This window comes from Melanerpes formicivorus, unplaced genomic scaffold (genome assembly GCF_026170545.1).
Source record: "Melanerpes formicivorus ecotype bairdi unplaced genomic scaffold, bMelFor1.0.p_v2 SCAF_9, whole genome shotgun sequence".
Lineage (NCBI taxonomy): Eukaryota > Metazoa > Chordata > Aves > Piciformes > Picidae > Melanerpes > Melanerpes formicivorus.
The window spans coordinates 24810486-24829626 of record NW_027142361.1 but is presented as its reverse complement, the minus strand read 5'-3'; the positions used below and the strand labels follow the sequence as shown (position 1 = coordinate 24829626).

At 46.1% G+C, this 19141-nt stretch overlaps 1 protein-coding gene across 2 annotated transcripts in view; it reads left to right on the top strand.

The window, feature by feature from the left end:
- The window catches only part of SLC24A3 (solute carrier family 24 member 3), a 412136-nt gene extending 405977 nt beyond the window's left edge, over positions 1-6159 (top strand). For both annotated transcript variants that reach the window (XM_068143236.1, XM_068143235.1), the window contains exon 17: positions 961-6159. In XM_068143236.1, coding sequence (XP_067999337.1) covers positions 961-1110 — 150 coding nt within the window. In that variant the 3' untranslated portion in view covers positions 1111-6159. The remainder of the gene's footprint in view (positions 1-960) is intronic.
- Positions 6160-19141: the final 12982 nt, after the last annotated feature.

The window sequence follows — 19141 nt, the reverse complement described above, 5'->3', positions numbered from 1 at the left end:
TAGTCTGTTGTCCTTCCTTGCCAGAAGTCATTTTTATACAAGTTTTCTTCACCTTTTTCATTTCTTGCCTCCAGCTGTACTAGTGCTTGCCAAGTCTGCTGTTAAGGGATAGCAATGGTCATTACTATTGTAGATTTCCAAAGGCCTCACTCTGGTGCTTTGCAGAAGCCATCACTGTCACAGGGTGGCTCTCATAGGTGTTTGTTTTTCATGGGAGAAGCCTGAGAGATCTGTTAGTAATGATCAGTTATTTTTCATGCTAGAGTTGAGGCAGATCCTTTGATGTATGGTGAGATCCCTTCTCCTCCTGAGTAGGTAGACAAAATGCTGCACAGTTTGCTTTGGCCCTCTTTTAGGAGCCTTCTGAAATCCAACACAGAGCAGAACAAACTGTGCTTGCATCTGACACTATTTCTGTTGAAATCAGTGCCTCATGTTCCCTGGCCTGCCCAAGTCCAGCACAGCAGACTAGGAACCATAGAGAGAAGAGGATTTAGGTAACATACTCCAAATCTTGAGGGCTTTCACCCTGCAAGAAATTTGTGTGGGAGGCAGTAAGCAAAGTCAAGTGCAGCCTTAGACTGTGTGGGTCAAGATAGAGATGCAGAGGGGTGCATGAAGTATTTTGAGTGGGGAAAAAGGCATCTGGTCTTTGAAAATGTTTCTGATTTAATGAAATGGGATTGCTCTTACCAATAAGAAATTCACTGCAGAAACTTAAGGCTCTTGGGCCAGGACTCCAGGTGATTGCAGTGAGTGTGGCTACACTGATGTAATTCTGATGTGGTCTCCAGTTCACTTGTTGCAGTACTTGCATTGTGCTTGCCTCCAGGGGACAATGATCAGTAAGGGGAAAATCTCCTTTTCAGGAGATATACTGCTCCTGTATCTGAGAAGGTGGTTTTCCCCTGTGTTTGGAATGTTGCTGCTGTGGTGGCTTACTCTGTGTTTGTTGTGTAGGTTTTTGGCGTCCACATGAACAAATGGAAACTGGATAAGAAGCTAGGGGGTGTGTGCCTTTCCCTTTACGGCATCTTCCTGTGTTTCTCCATCATGACAGAGTTCAATGTTTTCACTTTTGTGAACTTGCCCATGTGCAGAGATCACTAATGCAGGTGGCAGACTGTCGGGAGGAACTTCCATCTTAACCTGTGCAATACAAACCACGGCTGGCCTCTCCAGAGCGTGGTGCATCTCCGAGTCGTGATGTATCTCCTGCTCACTGTTCATAGGACCTCTGGCCCCATCTAGGTCTGCCCTCTCCCTGACCTCCCCCCACCACAACCTGGAAAACTCCTGCATCGATGTGAAGACTATTTTGTGTCCTTTTCAGCATTCTTGTGATATCCTAAGCTCAGCTTTTGAACAGTGTGACTGGGACTCCTGTCCTGCTCTGGCAGGGCGGTTGGACTCGATGATCTCTGGAGGTCCTTTCCAACCCCTACCATCCTCTGATCCTGTGACTCTAGATGAACTGGCTGCTAACTGGCATTGAGCCAGGCAAAACTGGACTGCTACAATTCCTTTTTAAGTTATTTGATGGAAGACTAAACTAATTTATGACTTTAAGACTATTGCTACAATGCAGAAGAGGGTACATCATACAGGGGCTGATTTTCAAGGAGAATAATTTTTGGTTGGTTGGGGGGGGTGTGTGTGTGGCTTTTTTCCTTGGTTTTTTGGTTTTTAAGTTTTTTGGGGTTTATTTTAGGATATTTTGGTTTTAATTTCTAGAGATCATTGTGGTTTTGTTTCCTTACAGCTTCTCCTTCTGAGCACTGGGTCTCCTGTAATGATCCAGACATCACAGGGCAGTGTAATATGGGAATACAGTTCAAGGTACTTGGCACGTGAAGGGTTTACTATGTATTAAAAGAAGATTATCAAGGCAGCAGATGATGACTTTTCACCAGAAGTGATGAATCTTGTACAGGTGTGATGAGGAATGCAAGGCAAACATGGATTCCAAGGGTAAACACTGCCACCACTTTACTACTAATGTTGGAGTTTTATCCTTAGGGTGTTTATGGTATTTCCAAGCAATAGTTTGATTGCCGGCCCGGGAGGGGCTACCAAGGAGGTGTGTCCTGATGGGCTTTTGTTTGTTTGTTTGTTTTAATGGTCTGCACGTGGAAATGAAAGCTCAGAACTTTCTCTGCTTCATGGAAATTCTTCTTCTGGGGGGATTCAATAGTTTGTCTTATTTGTTCTGAGAAGGATGTAAGCGTGTGGCAGAACTTTTCTAAACGAGTTACAGACACTGGTTTCTTTAAAAGGAAAGAGACATATTTTGCACAGACATAGTTACTGAAGTCATAATTTGCCATTCTTTAAAGAATACACTGGACCTTGCCAGATATTTGTCTTCTTCAGCAGTTGGACTTCTCTGATCGACAGATCCTGTGGGTTCGTCGCCCCTCCTTTGGAAGGGAGGAGGAAGACACACAAAGAGAGATGGCACTTTTTAAAATGTGGAATACCTTCAATGCAGACTTAACTTACAAACCTTAAGTTATTGTGAAAGTTTAGCTATTCATGGTTCCAAATAGCCCTGCTAGATTTTGTATAATTCTGTATTAATATGCAGGCAGATTCCACCCCATCAGAACACCCCATCACAGCTTCATTTGTATGTATTGATACTGTGGATTCTTGCCAGTGCTGGCTCTTGTAATTACTTTAAGCACTGGTCACTTCTGATTCATTTTTGGTATGTTTTTCCCTCTTTCTTGTATATGTTCTACTATGAAATGTATTAGGATACTACCAGCTAGGTGAATGTTTTTGTCTGTGGTACAAACAGTGGCAAAATTGGTAGTAAAGGCACAGCAAACCCTATATAAAAGAATGAAAAGAAAGAAAGAAAAAAAAAACACAACAACAAACCAAACCCAAATCATCAAACCCTAAACTATAGCAGGAAAAAACCACCACAAACCCCAAACCAAATCTCCAGCTGAAAAGAAAACAAAAATCAGAGAGCCCCATTCACAGTCAGCAAGCCAATTGTTATTTCATTTGCACTATTGGAAGTGATGGGTTTTTTTCAACTGAACGTTGCAAATCCAACTATTTCCACCCTGTGGTTTCCATTCAACTCAGCACCTGATCTTCTCTTTGTGACACTTAAGTGGGGCGGAAGGCGCTGGCACGCGTGCCGAGGAACTCCAGCAGAACAAGCCACCTCCCGCCATCCCCAGCGATCAAAGGGTGCTCGTGGATCCCTGGCAAGAAGAAGGAAGGCTCCAGGAACAGGCAGTGGAGGGAGTCAATGCCATGCCTGCCATCATCATTTGTCACTCTGGAAAACAATTGTGTTGCTACTTGTTGAGCTGTGCAGCCTGTTGTCCGAGTAACCTCCTCGTAACTATTGCCTGCTGGATGTTCTCTTGTGTTTAGGATGCCCAATGTACCTTCCTGTTGTGTTGCTTGTTTGGTTGGGTTAGTTGGTTTTATGGGTTGGGGGTTTTTTTTGCCATTTCTCTTTGATTTTGGTTTTTTGTTTGTTTTTTTTTTTTGCTGTTGTTAATGAGATTAATAATAATAACCACTAAAATGCCTAAAACACTTCCTGAAATCAAAACAAGGTGAAGCAGCAATCTGGCACACGTCACTTAAAATCCACCCCTTGACCACAGCAGCTCGGCTCTCGTAGCAGGATGCAGTTGCTCCTAAGCAGGGTGTTTCCTTGCTGACAGAAGGGACAGATTTGGGGAAGAATTATTTAAAAACAAAACAACAACCAAAAAAAAAGGTAAAAAATCCACCAAAAAAAAGGAAAAAAAGGAAAAACAAAAAAGGCAAAAAAAAAGAAGTTTCACATCAGGGCCTATTATTACTTCTATTTTGAATATTTATACTGCTGCTCCAATGGAGCCAGTTGGATCTATTTCTACGAAATAGCCATTACCTATCCCATGGCACAAACCAAACCACAACCCTGTGTGAGTGTTCTGTAGGAACTTGTCCTCTCGGTGTGCATTAAATACTGTAGTGTGCTGTAGCTTTGCATGCTGTGTAAAACCTGAAGTACCTTCTTTTCGAGGCTTGGGTGTTGTGCAAGAGTGTCTTGCAAGCTGTGCTAAGCCAGAAGCAAAAGGTACTTTGCCCTGACTTGTGCCATACCTGAATGGATCAAGCACTTCCTGTGTTGAAGGTTTCAATGAGATGTGCTTACGATTTGCGACCAAACCGACCAGTGCAGGCCTGGCTTGGAACAGGATAGACCAACTGAATGTGTGCAGCAATTTTTAGCATCCTCCCTGTACAAAACCAGCTTGAAGGCTTCAGCTACTTCCCTTCAAATGTAAGGAACTGCAGAGTTTTATGCTGAACTCACACAGATGCTTCTGTTCAGTAGCTTTATTGTAGTGAGCTGAGCAGAGGACTGGGTCTGAGGGGGTTCAGACTCTGGGGGCAGCCAGCACTCAACTGCAGTTTCCCAGTGAGAAGCTGGGCAGTGCCTGTTGCTGCCCAAGCCACAGGATGTCACTGGGATGCAGAGCCTGGTGAGCCTGGCAAGAGCAGCAGCCCACTGCCCAGCCTGGGCTGGCAGAACTGGGGCCATGATGTGGTGGGGCTGAGGCTTGGCACCAGGTGTGGTGACTGGGGCAAATGAGGGAGCTCAGGCCCAGAGTTTAGGGGGGCTGGGGTAAAACAGGGGTGAGTGTAGTTTGGGTTGGGTTGGAGTTTTTAATATGGCTGTGTTTCATTTGCAGTTCTCTTCCTTTGAAAGCATGGGTCACCTTCACGTATGAAGCTGCTCTAAACCACTTGACTGTTTTTGTTTCCATTCCTAGCAGTTTCAGACGAATCTTAATGAGTATTTCAAAGGGAGATTAAAGAGCTTTTTCCTCAGTGGAGAGTGCCTTGTGGCCACTCCAACTTCAGCTTGATTTAAATAGGTGATCCCTTGCTAGTTTGCTCAATGTGTGGTTCAAAGGCCAAGTGATAGGAAAGGATATAATACGAAGAGGTTTTCAGATACGCTGGCAAAACTGCTTTTGTCTCTACCAAAGGTGAATTTTATACTAACCTTTATTTTTCTTTTATATTTTCTTCTTTTTTTTTTCCCTTTGTTTTTTTAATGCACTTTTTGGTAGATTGTGTCTGTGATGAGAACACCAACCTGCAATGTGTGCACGGGAGGAGATTTTTCACTGTTACAACTTGTTTGATGGTTGTTTGTTTTTTTTTTCCTGTGATGCTGCTTGCCTGCTTCATTTTCAGCTTTCTGTCCTCAGCTGTGTCTCTGAAATCACTGACTGGCATGCTTTGGATTTCTGATATTAGTGCTTGTGGAAACAACTGCTCATTCCTGACATTCAGATGGATGAGTGCCTGGCTTTTTCCTTGGCAAAACAAATCAGGTGGAACAGCAATCTAGTTTTAGAACAGCAGTGTGGAGGAACCCAGGGGTAACATTTCATATCCTGCTGTCAAAGCAAGAAGTTTTTTATATGCCTTTTCCAAATAACTATATTAATACTTGTGAGATAAAAATGTAGACTGATTCTTGTTAGATAGCTTTTTAGAAAACCATAACTTTCTGCTGATTGCCAAATCTTTCTTATATCAAGGGGGGGGGGGGGTTTGGAAGCCCTCACAGAGATGCAATAGTCTAAGATTTAGCTGTTTCATAGTTACACCACTGGAGCTTGAAAGCTGTTTCAATGCATACTATAAAAATCAAACTCAGTGGAGCATGCTTAGCTGGACTTAAATCTGCATTGTTGAAGCTTTATTTATTAGTAGCCACTGTAAGTTAATCTAAAACAAACTTAAATCCAGGTGGGAATGTCCATATTAGCTTTGTGCAGGTTTGACCTGAATCAGCTGAAAGCAGTAGAAGCTTGAATATTATGAAGACTTCAGCTGCTTCCCTTCAAATGTAAGGAACTGCAGTTTTGTGCTGAATGGGTGTGCCAAGCATAATGCAAGGCTTGCAGTTAAGAGGGAGAAAGTTTTCAGTATCAAATGACTTGAGTGAAAGTTGACCTCTTTTGAAATCAACAGCAAAACCCCAGTGATTATTTTGTAGGGTCAGGGAATGTGTTTGCAGCAGAGAGTCCTGGAGAGGACAGCTGCACTTTGGTTTTGAATGAATGAACTTTGTATTTTCTTGTCTGACTAGATAAATGAATCACACAGTATCACAGTATCACAGTATAACTTAGGTTGGAAAGGACCTCGAGGATCATCGAGTCCAACCTATCAACACAGACCCCATGACTAGACCATGGCACCAAGTGCCACGTCCAATCTCCTCTTGAACGCCTCCAGGGATGGTGACTCAACCACCTCCCTGGGCAACCCGTTCCAATGACGAATGGCTCGCTCAGTGAAGAATTTCCTCCTCACCTCGAGTCTAAACCTCCCCTGGCGCAGCTTGAGACTATGTCCCCTTGTTCTGGTGCTGGTTGCCTGGGAGAAGAGACCAACCCCTTCCTGGCTATAACCACCCCTCAGGTAGTTGTAGAGGGCAATGAGGTCACCCCTGAGCCTCCTCTTCTCCAGGCTAAACAATCCCAGCTCCCTCAGCCTCTCCTCATAGGGCTTGTGTTCAAGGCCTCTCACCAGCCTTGTTGCCCTTCTCTGGACACGTTCAAGTGTTTCGATGTCCTTCTTAAACTGAGGGGCCCAGAACTGGACACAGTACTCAAGGTGCAGCCTAACCAAAGCAGAGTACAGGGGCACAATGACTTCCCTGCTCCTGCTGGCCACACTATTCCTAATGCAGAATAACTACTAATGTCACCAGGCACCTTTAAGGGAATTCACATTAATATTTTATAAGCACTTAGGGGGCCTCAAATCTAAAGCATATTTTGTAAATGCATCAACTTCCACCCAAACTACTCAGCCTTGTTTGGCTGAATGTTCAGAACCAGTCTCAGGTGCAGTCAAATCCATGCCTTTTGGAAAAGCTTTCTGTATTCCCGGGAAAGCAATGAGGGAAGAAATGGCAGGAGATACAGTTTGACAGTGAAATCTGTTGTTCACCACCCTGAAGCAGCCTGAGGTCCAGGCCAAGTTGTCCAGGTTTGGGCAGAAGCATCTAATTTCAGGAAAGCTTCTAAAACAACCCCACACTTAGTTTAAAGCAACAGGGTTTGTGCTTTATTTATACAGTCAGAATGTCTTTACCATGGGAGAGTTTAGATTTTATTATTATTTGATTTTTTATTTTTTTTCCCCTAATAGCTTTGCAGAATAAGTTTTAAACCTTCCAAACCAAACCAACAGCAACCTTGTCAACAGAATCTGTGTCTGCCAGATAGGATTTGAATAGTGCTAAACCTCAACCTGCTAATTGCACAGCAACAATTTAGCCTAACCTTCTTATTGCCACTTGAGGGAAAACTTAACATTGCATGCCTCAACCTTTGATCTGCTCAAACATTAACCATCTGCCTCTGAAGTTTTCCATCAGCATACTGGGCAAGCAAAGCAAGGAGCTTGGATTCCCAGAGGAGTTATCCCTGTTGCTGGGCACTTTGTCTATCTCCTGCTGTAATGAAAGTGGGTGCTGCTGGTTGCTGCCTGCTGGCTTGGAACGATGCTTGCTTGTTTTTCATTGTAGAAACACAGATTTCCCTTAGGACCAAGTCTTTAATTCTGGTCAGTGTTGTTTCCTGGCTGATGGGCCCTCTGATCACTGTGCTCATAGAGGCAGGCATTTGGTTGCAGAAGGCATTAACTGCAGTAATGTTTTGTGGAGAGAGGGGCCTGTGATGTAAGGAAGTTTTAGTGACCATAGGGATGTGTAGCCCTGCCATTTAGAATGAAAAATAAAGACCTCTGCCCTTGTGCAGTGAGATCTGCGTACAACTGGTGGGGTCATTACAGAGCCCTGGGTCACAAACCCCCATGCTCCTGAAGGAGACCTATTGTGACAATTCCTGTCAACAAGTGGTACCAGCAGCTTAGGGGCACTTGGCTGCCATACTATCACTGCTGGAGTGTCAGAGCTTTCAAAGGGAAACAGCCATGGGGTGTCAGGAGCACCCACATCCTTTGTGTCCTCTGAGATGTGTCTCCCTCCTGGGCAGCCTCTGATTCCTGTGGCTGTCTTGGCTCCTGAGAAAGCTGCACCTGAGGCAGCTCTCATCCCAACCTGCACAGCTGTGCCTGCTGGCAGCACAGGGTAGCCACAGACCATGCTGCTGTTCAGGCAGGGTCTTCTTCCCACCCCACTGCAAAAGACCAGGGAAATGTGCACTTCTTCCCTGGCCTGACTCGAGTCTTGGCATGCTCCTAAGTTGCAAGCCAAAGCCCCTGCTTCACTTGAAGCCCATGCCACGTGCAGAGGTCTGTGTGTTGAAAGCTCAGGAGGTGCTTCAGTGTTCTGCTGAGATGTTTGGATTAGTGCATCCATCTGGTTGGCATCAGCAGGGTTTATTTCAGTGCCCAGCAGAAGCAGCATGTGCAGTCTAAGAGTGGGGGCCCTGGCAGGGAGCAGCTGCAGCAAAATGTTCCTGTTTGGGTGGGAACAGTGTGGTCAGTGAGCAGATGACTGATGAGGACAGCCTGTAACAGACGTGCCCTGGGTTAAAATAAGGGAAGTGACTTCTAGAAGGCTTTGTACAAGTTTTGTGAACTGTCCCCTGAGAGTCAGCTACCGAGGGTTTCACTGCTGATGCAATTTAAAGAAGATTTTCCCTCATGGGTTTTTCCTTCAGTCTGTCACTTTCCTGTATGCCTCTGGAAAAGACAGTAGCCTGTGCTAGTAGCCCTGCAAACAGGGCCTGATGCAGAGCTTCCTGGAGTTAAAAGCAAGGTTTTTTAGCTGAGCTGGAAGGGCTCTGGATGAAGCCCAAGCTCAGGGCAGGCTGCCGGTGGGGCTGTGTAGCATCTTTCCTGCTGCACCCGCAGGCAGATGTCCAGCTGCTCTCTTACCAAGGCACACCAGCGACACCCCGGGTGCCCCCTTGCCCTGCTTTCTCAGCAGCTCCTGCTAGCACAGAGAGGAGAGCTGGGCAGTCCCTCTGTCTGCCACCTGCTGGTTAATTCATTGGGTGTTCTCTCACGTTTCTGAGTCGTGCACAGGGCTTGCATGAGGGCTTTTAAATCTGAGGATTGGGTTGGCTTAGGGAGGAGGTGGAAGAGGAATTTTTCCATTGCTGACTTTGAGCTAAGATACCACAGCAGCAGTTCTGTCAAATACCCCAGCTGCATGCAGCTCTGTCTGTAGGCATAAAGACAATGAGGTATGAAGAGTCACATCCAGGACCCTCTGATGCTGTTGACTACTCTTGAGCCAGCACAAGTTAAGTTTGAAGTCATGCTATGAAAATTTGCTTTTACATTCTGACTTTGAGTCCTCATGCAACTTATGTGTAACTAGGATTCATTTACTCTTGGCAAGACTATGGTAATGAAAGGCCTGATTTGGTCCTGCATTAGCATCTATGTCACTTCTGGATTTGATGTTGTTGAGGACGGCCTCTGTTGAGGAAGTGTTGATTGCCCATGGGATGGCTAACTGTGGCTGGAGAAATCAAATGCAGTTCTTAGCAGAAGGCAAACCCTCCTTCCTCTCTGTTACAGACTTGGAGTTACATCTTGTCATTTTTTCATATGCTAAATTTTTTCAAAGGCTAAAATAAGGAGATCTGAGCTGTTTGGTAAGGGAAGAAAGGAATGAGGCTGGGGGAAGGCATAGGAGAAGATCAGCCCTGCAGTGCTGTAATTTGTGATCGTTTGAGGGAAGAGGGTTTGAATTGTCTTTGTGCCATCTACAAACAGAGAATGCACCCTCCCATCCTGCAGTCAAGGACACAAGCATGTTGTGGACAGATGTACTCTGATGGCAGCTGTGCTAAGTGAAGAGGTGGTGACCCTTGTCCACCCTTACCTCTCTGCTGACCCTTGCCATCTGTCTGGTAGAGCTGCTGTATAATTGCTTGCTGATCAGTCTCAGAACAATGGGAGCCTGTTCAAGCACTTCAGTGGGTTGTTAGTTCTGGAGCACAGCTGGTTTAGGAGGATGTATCACTCTGGGACTTGAGATGAGGACTTCTGATAGGGATGAGATATGCAGACCCTGTGTAAATGTTGGGATATGCCATCAAATCTTTCTTCAAAAGGAGATGTCTCTGCATACCCAGGAGCTGCCTGCTTGCTTCCTTAAGATTTTATCTTGCTCCTGGTGTTCTCAGGGTTCAGGATTTCACTTCCACTTTCCATCTTGCAGGCTGAATCCTGGCTTGGAAGGCTCTGATCCATGTCCTCCTTAACACAGAATTCATGCACTGGGCTGGCAGAAGTAGGACAGAGCTTTTGATCCAGTAAACTGATGAGAGAAAATGCAAGGAGATCATTGCTCTGCACACTAGTCTCAAAGAAACTGATTCCAAAGGAGAGTGAGCCTCCTGCTTGCCTTTAAAATGTCCCAAACCAGTGAAACATACACTGCATGGGAAGACTTTTCATAGGATGGCTTTTCAAAGACTCTTCAAAGGGAAATTTGCAGAGATGAGGATACTCTGCACCTTAAGTTGCCTCCAAATGAATGAAATGGATACAGCCCTGCAAAGACACTCAATTACACAATAAACACCACTGATCTGCTTAAGGGATTATAGATCTGACCTGGGTATCTTATGCTTTATGAAGCCAGGTTATTCTAGACCATATTAGTTGTACTGAGGGCCTCAGTCATAAGCACCTATCATTCATTGGCAAATTTTTGGCATTATGGTTTTGGTTTAATGTATGCATGTAGATTTATGTTCAAGCAGCATCTATATAGTGCACACACACACTTGGTCTGTCTACTTGCTAAAATGAAGCCCTGACGTAACCAGGTTGCATCTGCATAGAAATAAAACCCTATCATGGCCCCTGCTGAGCTGCTGGGTAGCAGTATTTAAAATAGTCTTGTGCCCATCTATTTATAGAGCAAGAGATGGTTGCTTGTTCTCCTCTGTTTCCATATTCTATTAGGAAGGTGTTGTGAGTGGTGCTTGGCAGTTACATCTCTGTGCTCTAGCAGCTCAGAAGCTTAAACAGCTCATGGTTTAGTATATCTGCTACTTGTAATTATTGGTAGTCACTTGAAATTCCAGCTGCATTCTCTGAACATAAAGACAGCTTGAAAGGGAAAAAAAAAAGAGCGCTTGTGGACCTCAAGGAAGTCAGGAAGTTCTGCAGTGATGTATTGTCCAGAGAAGGGCAACAAGGCTGGGGAGAGGTCTGGAGCACAGCCCTGTGAGGAGAGGCTGAGGGAGCTGGGGGTGTTTAGCCTGGAGAAGAGGAGGCTCAGGGCAGACCTTCTTGCTGTCTACAACTACCTGAAAGCAGGTTGTAGACATGGGGGTTGTCTCTTCTCCCTGGCAACCTCCAACAGAACAAGAGGACTGTAGTGGATATGCCCTCAGAAATGAGCGGCAGATGTATCAATGAAAATATAAGTTTATTTATATATATATACAAACTCTGTAACGGGGTATTTACAGTCACCCTTCACAGGTATCAATATTCGGTTAGTGGAACTATCTTTACAGAATGTTATGTATGGGCACTTAAATCAAAATGATTCACAGAACTTATAATCGAAACTGAGTCAGAGAGTGGCGGGGGAGGGGTTGGTCAGTGACCGGCAACCCTCCACCCAGAGCAATTTAAACGCTACCTTAACTGAAGCTTTATAAAGAAAGGCTTGGCTTACTCACAAGCTGAGAACTTCGTGAAGTCTTTCCTTAATAATGTTTATAGTCCAGAGAACGTGGCACGGATGTGCCATAATGAGACAGGAAATGGCACCGGCCGCTTGGCTGCACCGCGTGGCTCTGCTGTTCTCTCCCAGGATACAAAAGGTTCCTCGCTCGGAGGGGGCTGTGGCAGGTCAGCAATGCTGGTTCACACGGTCTACCAGGTTTTCTCCTACAACGATGGATCACACAGCGGTTGATCCCACGGAGTGCTGTCCACGGCACCGCACGCAGCTGGGTGACGGTGGCAAAGGACCACGAGGCCTCTTGAAGCACTGGCACGCACACACACAGGTTCCAACACCAAGGTGGGGGGGCTCATTTACCAAACGACCCCTATTTACCATTTGCCCCAGTGAATACTGGTCCAATAAGCATCTGTTGCTAACGCAAAGATTAACCAATGAACTTACACCTACCAAATATGACCTAAGTATATGCTATACCCAGGGAGACAAACATATAGCCTGCCTCTTGTGTACTACAGGGGTGAGACCACGCCCAGGTAGGCTGTTTACCTGGACTCAGTGGCGCCAGGATCCCCCCCCCCCCCCCCCGCCGCCTCCAGAAAGGAGGGGGAACAAAGGAGGGTTAACACACAGAGAAATATATCCTACACAAATGTTTGGGGCACAATCCTGACCATAAGCATCCTTCACTACAAGGACACAGTCTCAAGCTGTGCCAGAGGAAATTTAGGCTGGAGGCGAGGAGAAAGTTCTTCACAGAAAGAGTAATTGGCCATTGGAATGGGCTGCCCAGGGAGGTGGTGGAGTCACCATCCCTGGAGGTATTCAAAAAAGAATTGGTGATGGCACTTGAAGCCATGGTTTAGTTGTCCTGAGGTGTTAAGTGTTAGGTAATAGGTTGGACTTGATGATCTCTGAGGTCTTTTCCAATCTGGTTGAGTCTATGATTCTATGATTTATGGATTTTATTTATTCCTTGTGCACTAAGAGCTGACGCCCTGGTTCAAACAAACATTGCCCCATGCTGGCTGAAGATTTAGGAGGGTAATTTCAGTCCCACCTAAAGCTAAGGCCAGGTTTTTCTGAGTCAAGAACCAAGCAGACTAAGCCATTGAAAGCATCGTACCACTCTTCTGAGGGGACACAAAAAGTGATGAGACCTCAGGTTCCTTTAGTAACTTTAATTAGTAGAGAAGCTGAGGAATGCTGAGAGATCTAAATGGGCTTCTGCAATGCTCACCTCTTGATCTACAGGAGTAGAAATATTTAAACAGCAAATACTCTTTGGACTCTGTAATATCACTCTTATGAGGAACCATTTGCAAGAATTGAAATCCACATTTCATAGAATCATAGAATTGATAGGGCTGGAAGGGACCACAAGGATCATCCAGTTCCAACCCCCCTGCCATAGGCAGGGGCACCTCACACTACAGCAGTTTGCTCACAGCCACATCCAGCCTGGCCTTCAAAACCTTCAGGGATGAGGCTTCCACCATCTCCCTGGGCAACCTGTGCCAGCGCCTCACCACCCTCGTAAGATACCAACAAGTAGAGTTGGTTAATTTTGTAGGGGTTTAGGGGTTTATTTTAGTAATTTTCTTTTAGTAAGGAAGTAGTTCTCCTTTGCCTAATTTCCCCCAGCTCTTTTTAGCAGTAAATGGCTCTGGTTAGATGTGAAGATCTCTAATTTAAAGTGAATGTCGTGTGCTAGGAAATAGCTTGGGTGAAGCTGGCATTTATTGTCCCAGCTTTATGACAGGGTGGTTAATGTTTGCAGCAGGCAGGAATCCCCTGCAGCAAAAATGGTCCTAGCACTCACAAGTGCAATACTTCCCCATTCCCATGGAGTTGGTTTGCTTTCCAGTAGGAGAATATATCACATCCCTGCCTTTGGTGTGAATTACAGGGGGGCTTGTTGCTGGGAAATGAAAGAGGAGCAATGGACTCATTTTACAAACACCATATTGGGAGCTGGGGGAACTGGAAGCTCGCATTTCATCAGCTAGTAAAGACTTGGGGAGTTTTCAGATTAGAAAAGAAAAGAGGGGGGGTGGAGGAGGAATTTAAAGGCTGATTGCATAAAGTACTGCATCAGCCATTCATAAAGGTTCAAGATTTGCATGAAGTGAGCTTCCACATTCTGTTAAGCACAGTGCTCCCCCGGGTTGCCCATCCTGGGTTCTCAGAAACAATCCTTTTCTTTCACTAATTCTCACTGGTGAGTCAAAACCTCAGAGCGTTGAAGAGATTTCTGTATCTTAAAATTGTGTTGTGAAGCTGCACAAGGCTTAGGTTAAAGGAGCAAGCACAGAACCTGAACTCTACAAGGTGAGGGTGTCCCTGCTTACTGCAGAGGGGGTTGGTCTGGATGACCATGGGAGATCCTTTCCAACCCAGACCATTCTATGATTCTAAGTTCTTGGAAGAAGCCAAAGCTTTTTGGCTTTGTGGAATAACTTTATTCTCAAGGATTTTTTGTTAGTGGGTGACAGAAGGGAAGGTCATGAAGCATGATTCTGTGATTATTCAGCACCCATGGAGAGCAAAGGCAAATGAGAGTTTTATGGCATCACAGAAAGAAGGTTATTGTGTAATTAGGGCTACTGGCAAGTTTGGTAGGGATTGCTTTTACACAAGGCTTTGCCCACATGCCATCTGATCTTTACAACTCTCACCCTCCTGATAAAAAGTAGTACTTCCTGGTGAGAAATACTGCATCCCTTTATCAGGGAGAGGGGCAGAGAGATGCCACAAACAATGCCTCTGCCTCAGTTCTTATCCTAGCTTCACTGTTGTAGTTTGGGCTGGGTGCCCTCTGCTACAGGGGTGTTTCCTGTGTCCAGAAGTCCAACCCAGTGGGTGGACACAGGAAATTAGGTTATTTCCTACCATGATCCCTTGCACCACTATAAGTTTCATGGCGGGGTCTGGCACTTCCTCTTTCCTTCCTCTTCGCCACCCAGTAACTGGAGGAGAGATCTCCCGGCCATGGGCCTGGTTAGGCCCAAGGCCACAGGGGGATAGGCAGTCTCAGATCTGGCCAGCTGAGACTAGCCTAGCAGTGGGGGGGGGGAAGGAGGAGCCCTGGGGGTTTTGGGTGCACCCTCAGGTGGGGATGGGATTTTTCTGGGTCTGTTTTGGGGCTCTTGTCACTGTGTTTCTAGTTCTTTGCACGCACTCACTGTTTTCTATTTAAACTTTCCATCACTTTTGCAATCTGTTTGTCTAAGTCGTTATTTCTGCGCGTGGTGGGGAGGGGGTTTGCCCCAACCCATTACATTCACAAGTATGCATTTTATCTAGGACAGAAAGGGTTGTGTAACATGCTAGTAGCAGTCTGCATTCCCAAGAGACAAGCTGGTGTGCAGTGAACTTTGCCATGCATTGAAGATTTAGGGACAAATTTTCCTTGGTGTTCCCCTGAGGCGTGGTTTGATTGACTTCCCTGTCTGCCCTTGCAAAGCTGATAATCATTGCCAGTCCCTTAATGCAGGCAGTGTTTGTAAGAGGTGACTAAAGGAGTGATAGATGACATCCATCTTCACTTGGAATGTTTCTTTTCAAGACCGAAAGCAAACTGGAATCATAGAATCCCAGAATGGTTTGTGTTGGAAGGGACTTTAAAGGTCATCTAGTTCCAGCCTCCCTGCCATGGGCAGGGACCCCTCCCACTAGACTAGCTTGCTTAAGGCCCTGTTCAACCTGGCTTTAAACACTTCCAGGGCTGGCAATAGTGCTTCTGGTAGACCTGCTGAAGGTTATGACGCCATGGTTTGCAAACCAATGCATTGCCAGCATTTTGGTTAGGCCTTTGCTAGAGCCAGTGCTTTCAAGAGTGTCTTCAACTAGGCTGTGTTCCTGAGAGAGGAGGGTCATGTGTCAGTCATGGGTTACTGCATTTAATTCTTTGTAGCTTGTATGTGGGTTATTTACTTGGACTGGGCTGGAGGGTTGAGGTTTGTTTTCCTGACAGTATGAGTAAGCTGCTTTTCTGCAGAGAGAGCACTGATGTCCCCTTAGTCATAGCTGAGATGTTGGGGCTGACATTTGGTCAGGTGAAAGGGTATTTCAGCTGTGCTAATAATGGAAGAGCTTTAATTCTGGAGTTCATTGAGCCAGCAGTGTGCCCAGGTGGCCAAGAAGTCCAATGGCATCCAGGCCTGTATCAGGAATAGTGTGGCCAGCAGGAGCAGGGAGGTCATTCTACCCTGTACTCAGCACTGGTTAGGCCACACCTTGAGTACTGTGTCCAGTTCTGGACTCCTCAGTTTAGGAAAGATGTTGAGTTGCTGGAAGGTGTCCAGAGAAGGGTAACAAAGCTGGGGAGGGGTCTGGAGCACAGCCCTGTGAGGAGAGGATGAGGGAGCTGGGGTTGCTTAGCCTGGAGAAGAGGAGGCTCAGGGCAGACCTTACTGCCATCTACAACTCCCTGAAGGGAGGTTGTAGCCAGGAGGGGGTTGGTCTCTTCTCCCAGGCAACCAGCACCAGAACAAGAGGACACAGACTCAAGCTGCACCAGGGGAGGTTTACGCTGGATGCTAGGAAGAAGTTCATAGAAAGAGTGATTGGTCATTGTAATGTGCTGCCCAGGGAGGTGATGGAGTCACCATCACTGGAGGTGTTTAAGAAGAGCCTGGATGAGGCACTTGGTGCCATGGTTTAGCTGATTAGATGGTGTTGGGTGATAGGTTGGACTCAATGATCTCAGAGGTCTTTTCCAACCTGGTTAATTCTATTCTATTGATTTCTTCTTGCCAGTGAGGACCCCTTTTAGCCCTGTCATGGCTTTCAGAGTGGGAAAGGTGCATTTTTGGGATTCATGTGCTTTGAGTCAGGTCTGGATCTGCTGCTTTGCTCAGTGTAAGAGAGTCCTCCCTGGAGCACCAGCTGCAGCAGAGTAGTGAAGCTGTGTGCAGTGAGTAAGGGCTGTGCCATGGGAAAAGAGAGCTGTGGAAGAGTTGCTTCTTCCTGTCCCATGCACAACAGAATGAAGCAAAATGTGCATCACACTTTGGTCTTCTCACTGGGTTTAAATTAATTTCCTCCTCCTCTGATCTTGTTGTCCATGAGTTGGGATTCACTGCTCAGTGTTTTCTTGGAAACTTGTAGGGGATAAGTAAATAAGCAGCAGCAGCAAAACAAGGCTTAGAGCTGTTTGATGCTTCTTAGAGCTGCCAGAGTTCCCTTGTAACCCTAACTTCAGATGATCAGGAATCTGATGTGCCACCATATTACTACATGTGGTAGTCTCTGCCAGATCCTGTGGTTTCAAAGCACAGCCTTTAAAGTTTCTCTCACCTGAATCCTCTCCACTTTATTAAATGCTGCCTAGGTGAGCTGGCAAGTATTGAAGGAATGAATGAGTTTAATTCTGTCAAAGCACGTACAAGATCAACTAGCAGGTTGAATACCTCTGACCCCAGGAAATTATCTTCAACCATACTGGGAGGAGAGAGGCAGTGCTGTACTTTGTTTTCCTTGCTGGATGATTTATCCCAGGGAAAAGAGGCTCTGCTGGAGGGGTGCCTTTTTTTTTTTCCATCTCCTGATATTCTGGTTGCAAATCTTTACTCCAAGGAAAGGTCCTGGGCCTTGCTCCTGCTTGAAAAGCAGCTTGTTAGAGTGCTGTTGGCAGCTGGAGATGTGATGTCTAATGCACAATGAAGTCCCTGAAGTTTAATTTTGCTTTTGTTGGAGTCTTTATGTTAATAAGTCATCTCGCTCCCAGGGAAATGTAAACAGAATTGGTGATGATGTAACTAAGTTTCTAAAACATCCCCACACGAAATGCACACCACATTCCTCCCAGCTGCTGGATTTGCTTCCCATCCCCAGAAGATCAAAAGCTTAATTTGAAGCCCCAAAGAAAGATCTCCTGCTACCCCTACCGCTCCCACCCATCCGTGTCTCTGCACACAGAATCACAGAATGCACTGAGTTGGATTTAGGGAGAGGTTTGCTTGGGGGATTTGGGATTGGGGTGGGTTGTTTTTTTTTGCTGTCTCTTGAAGTCCTGTGCAATCTGAAATGGTTCTGGTGTTCCTGCTGCTAGTGCACCTGTCAGAGCTTCAGCCAGGAGTAATCTGAAGTTCTGACAGTCCGTGGTCCACCAGTTACCAGTGTTACCAGTAGGCTGCCTGATGTTACCAGTAGGCTGCCTAGACTGGTGCAGCCCTCTGACTACTACCCTTTACTAGTTATGCAGTTAGGGAATGATGATGTTGCAACCAGAACTCCCAGGGCTATCAAAGATGACTTCAGGGCCCTGGGAGACCTGGTTGAGGGGTCAGGGGCACAAATAATTTTTTCATCAATACCCTTAACTGCAGGAGGGAATACCATAAGGAACAGGTCAGCAGCTATAGTTAACAAGTGGCTTAGAGGCTGGTACAGTCAAAAGAATTTTGGGTTTTTTGATATTGGGAAACTTTCTACTGCACCAGGCCAGCTGGCAACAGATAGAGTACATCTGTCCCAGAGAAGGGGAAAGGTCACTGTATATGAGAACGGCCTGTCCCCCAAAAGGTAAAAAGATCCTGGTAAGGGAATTGGCAGGTCTCATCGACAGGGCTTTAAACTAGTTTTGAAGGGGGAAGGGGCTGAAAATAGTCCCCTCAGGCAAGAGTCGGGGGGCGACAAGCTAGAGTTGGAGGTGAAACCAGCAGCCCAGCTGAAGTGCATGTACACTAATGCACGAAGCATGGGTAACAAACAAGAGGAGCTGGAGGCCTTGTTGCAGCAGGAAAGTTATGATGTAGTTGCCATCACAGAGACGTGGTGGGACGACTCACATGATTGGAGCACTGCAATTGATGGCTACAGGCTCTTCAGGAGGGACAGGCAAGGAAGAAGGGGTGGAGGGGTGGCCCTGTACATCAGGAAGGCACTAGATGCCATTGAGATGGAGATTAGGGACGATCGGGTTGAGTGCTTGTGGATAAGAATTAGAGGGAAGACCAGCAGGGCAGACACCCTGGTTGGAGTCTGTTATAGACCACCCAACCAGGAGGAAGATGTTGATGAAGCATTCTATAGGCAGCTTAGGGCTGTCTCAAGATCTCCGGACCTTGTTCTCATGGGCGACTTCGACCTGCCTGACATCTGCCTGGATCTCAACACAGCAGAGAGGAGACAGTCTAGGAGGTTCTTAGAGTGCATGGAGGACAGCTTCTTATCCCAGGTGCTGCTAGAGCCTACTAGGGGCAAGGCTATGCTTGACCTCCTCTTCACCAACAGGGAAGGGCTGGTGGGTGATGTGGTGGTTGGATGGTGTTTGGGGTCCAGTGACCACAAGACAATTGAATTCTCGGTTTTTGGACAAGCCAAGAGGGGCAGCAAGAAGACCTCCACTCTGGACTTCCGGAAGGCAGACTTCCGGTTACTCAAGGAACTAATTCAGAGGGTTCCTTGGGATAAAGCCCTTAAAAACAAAGGGGTCCAGGAGAGCTGGACCTA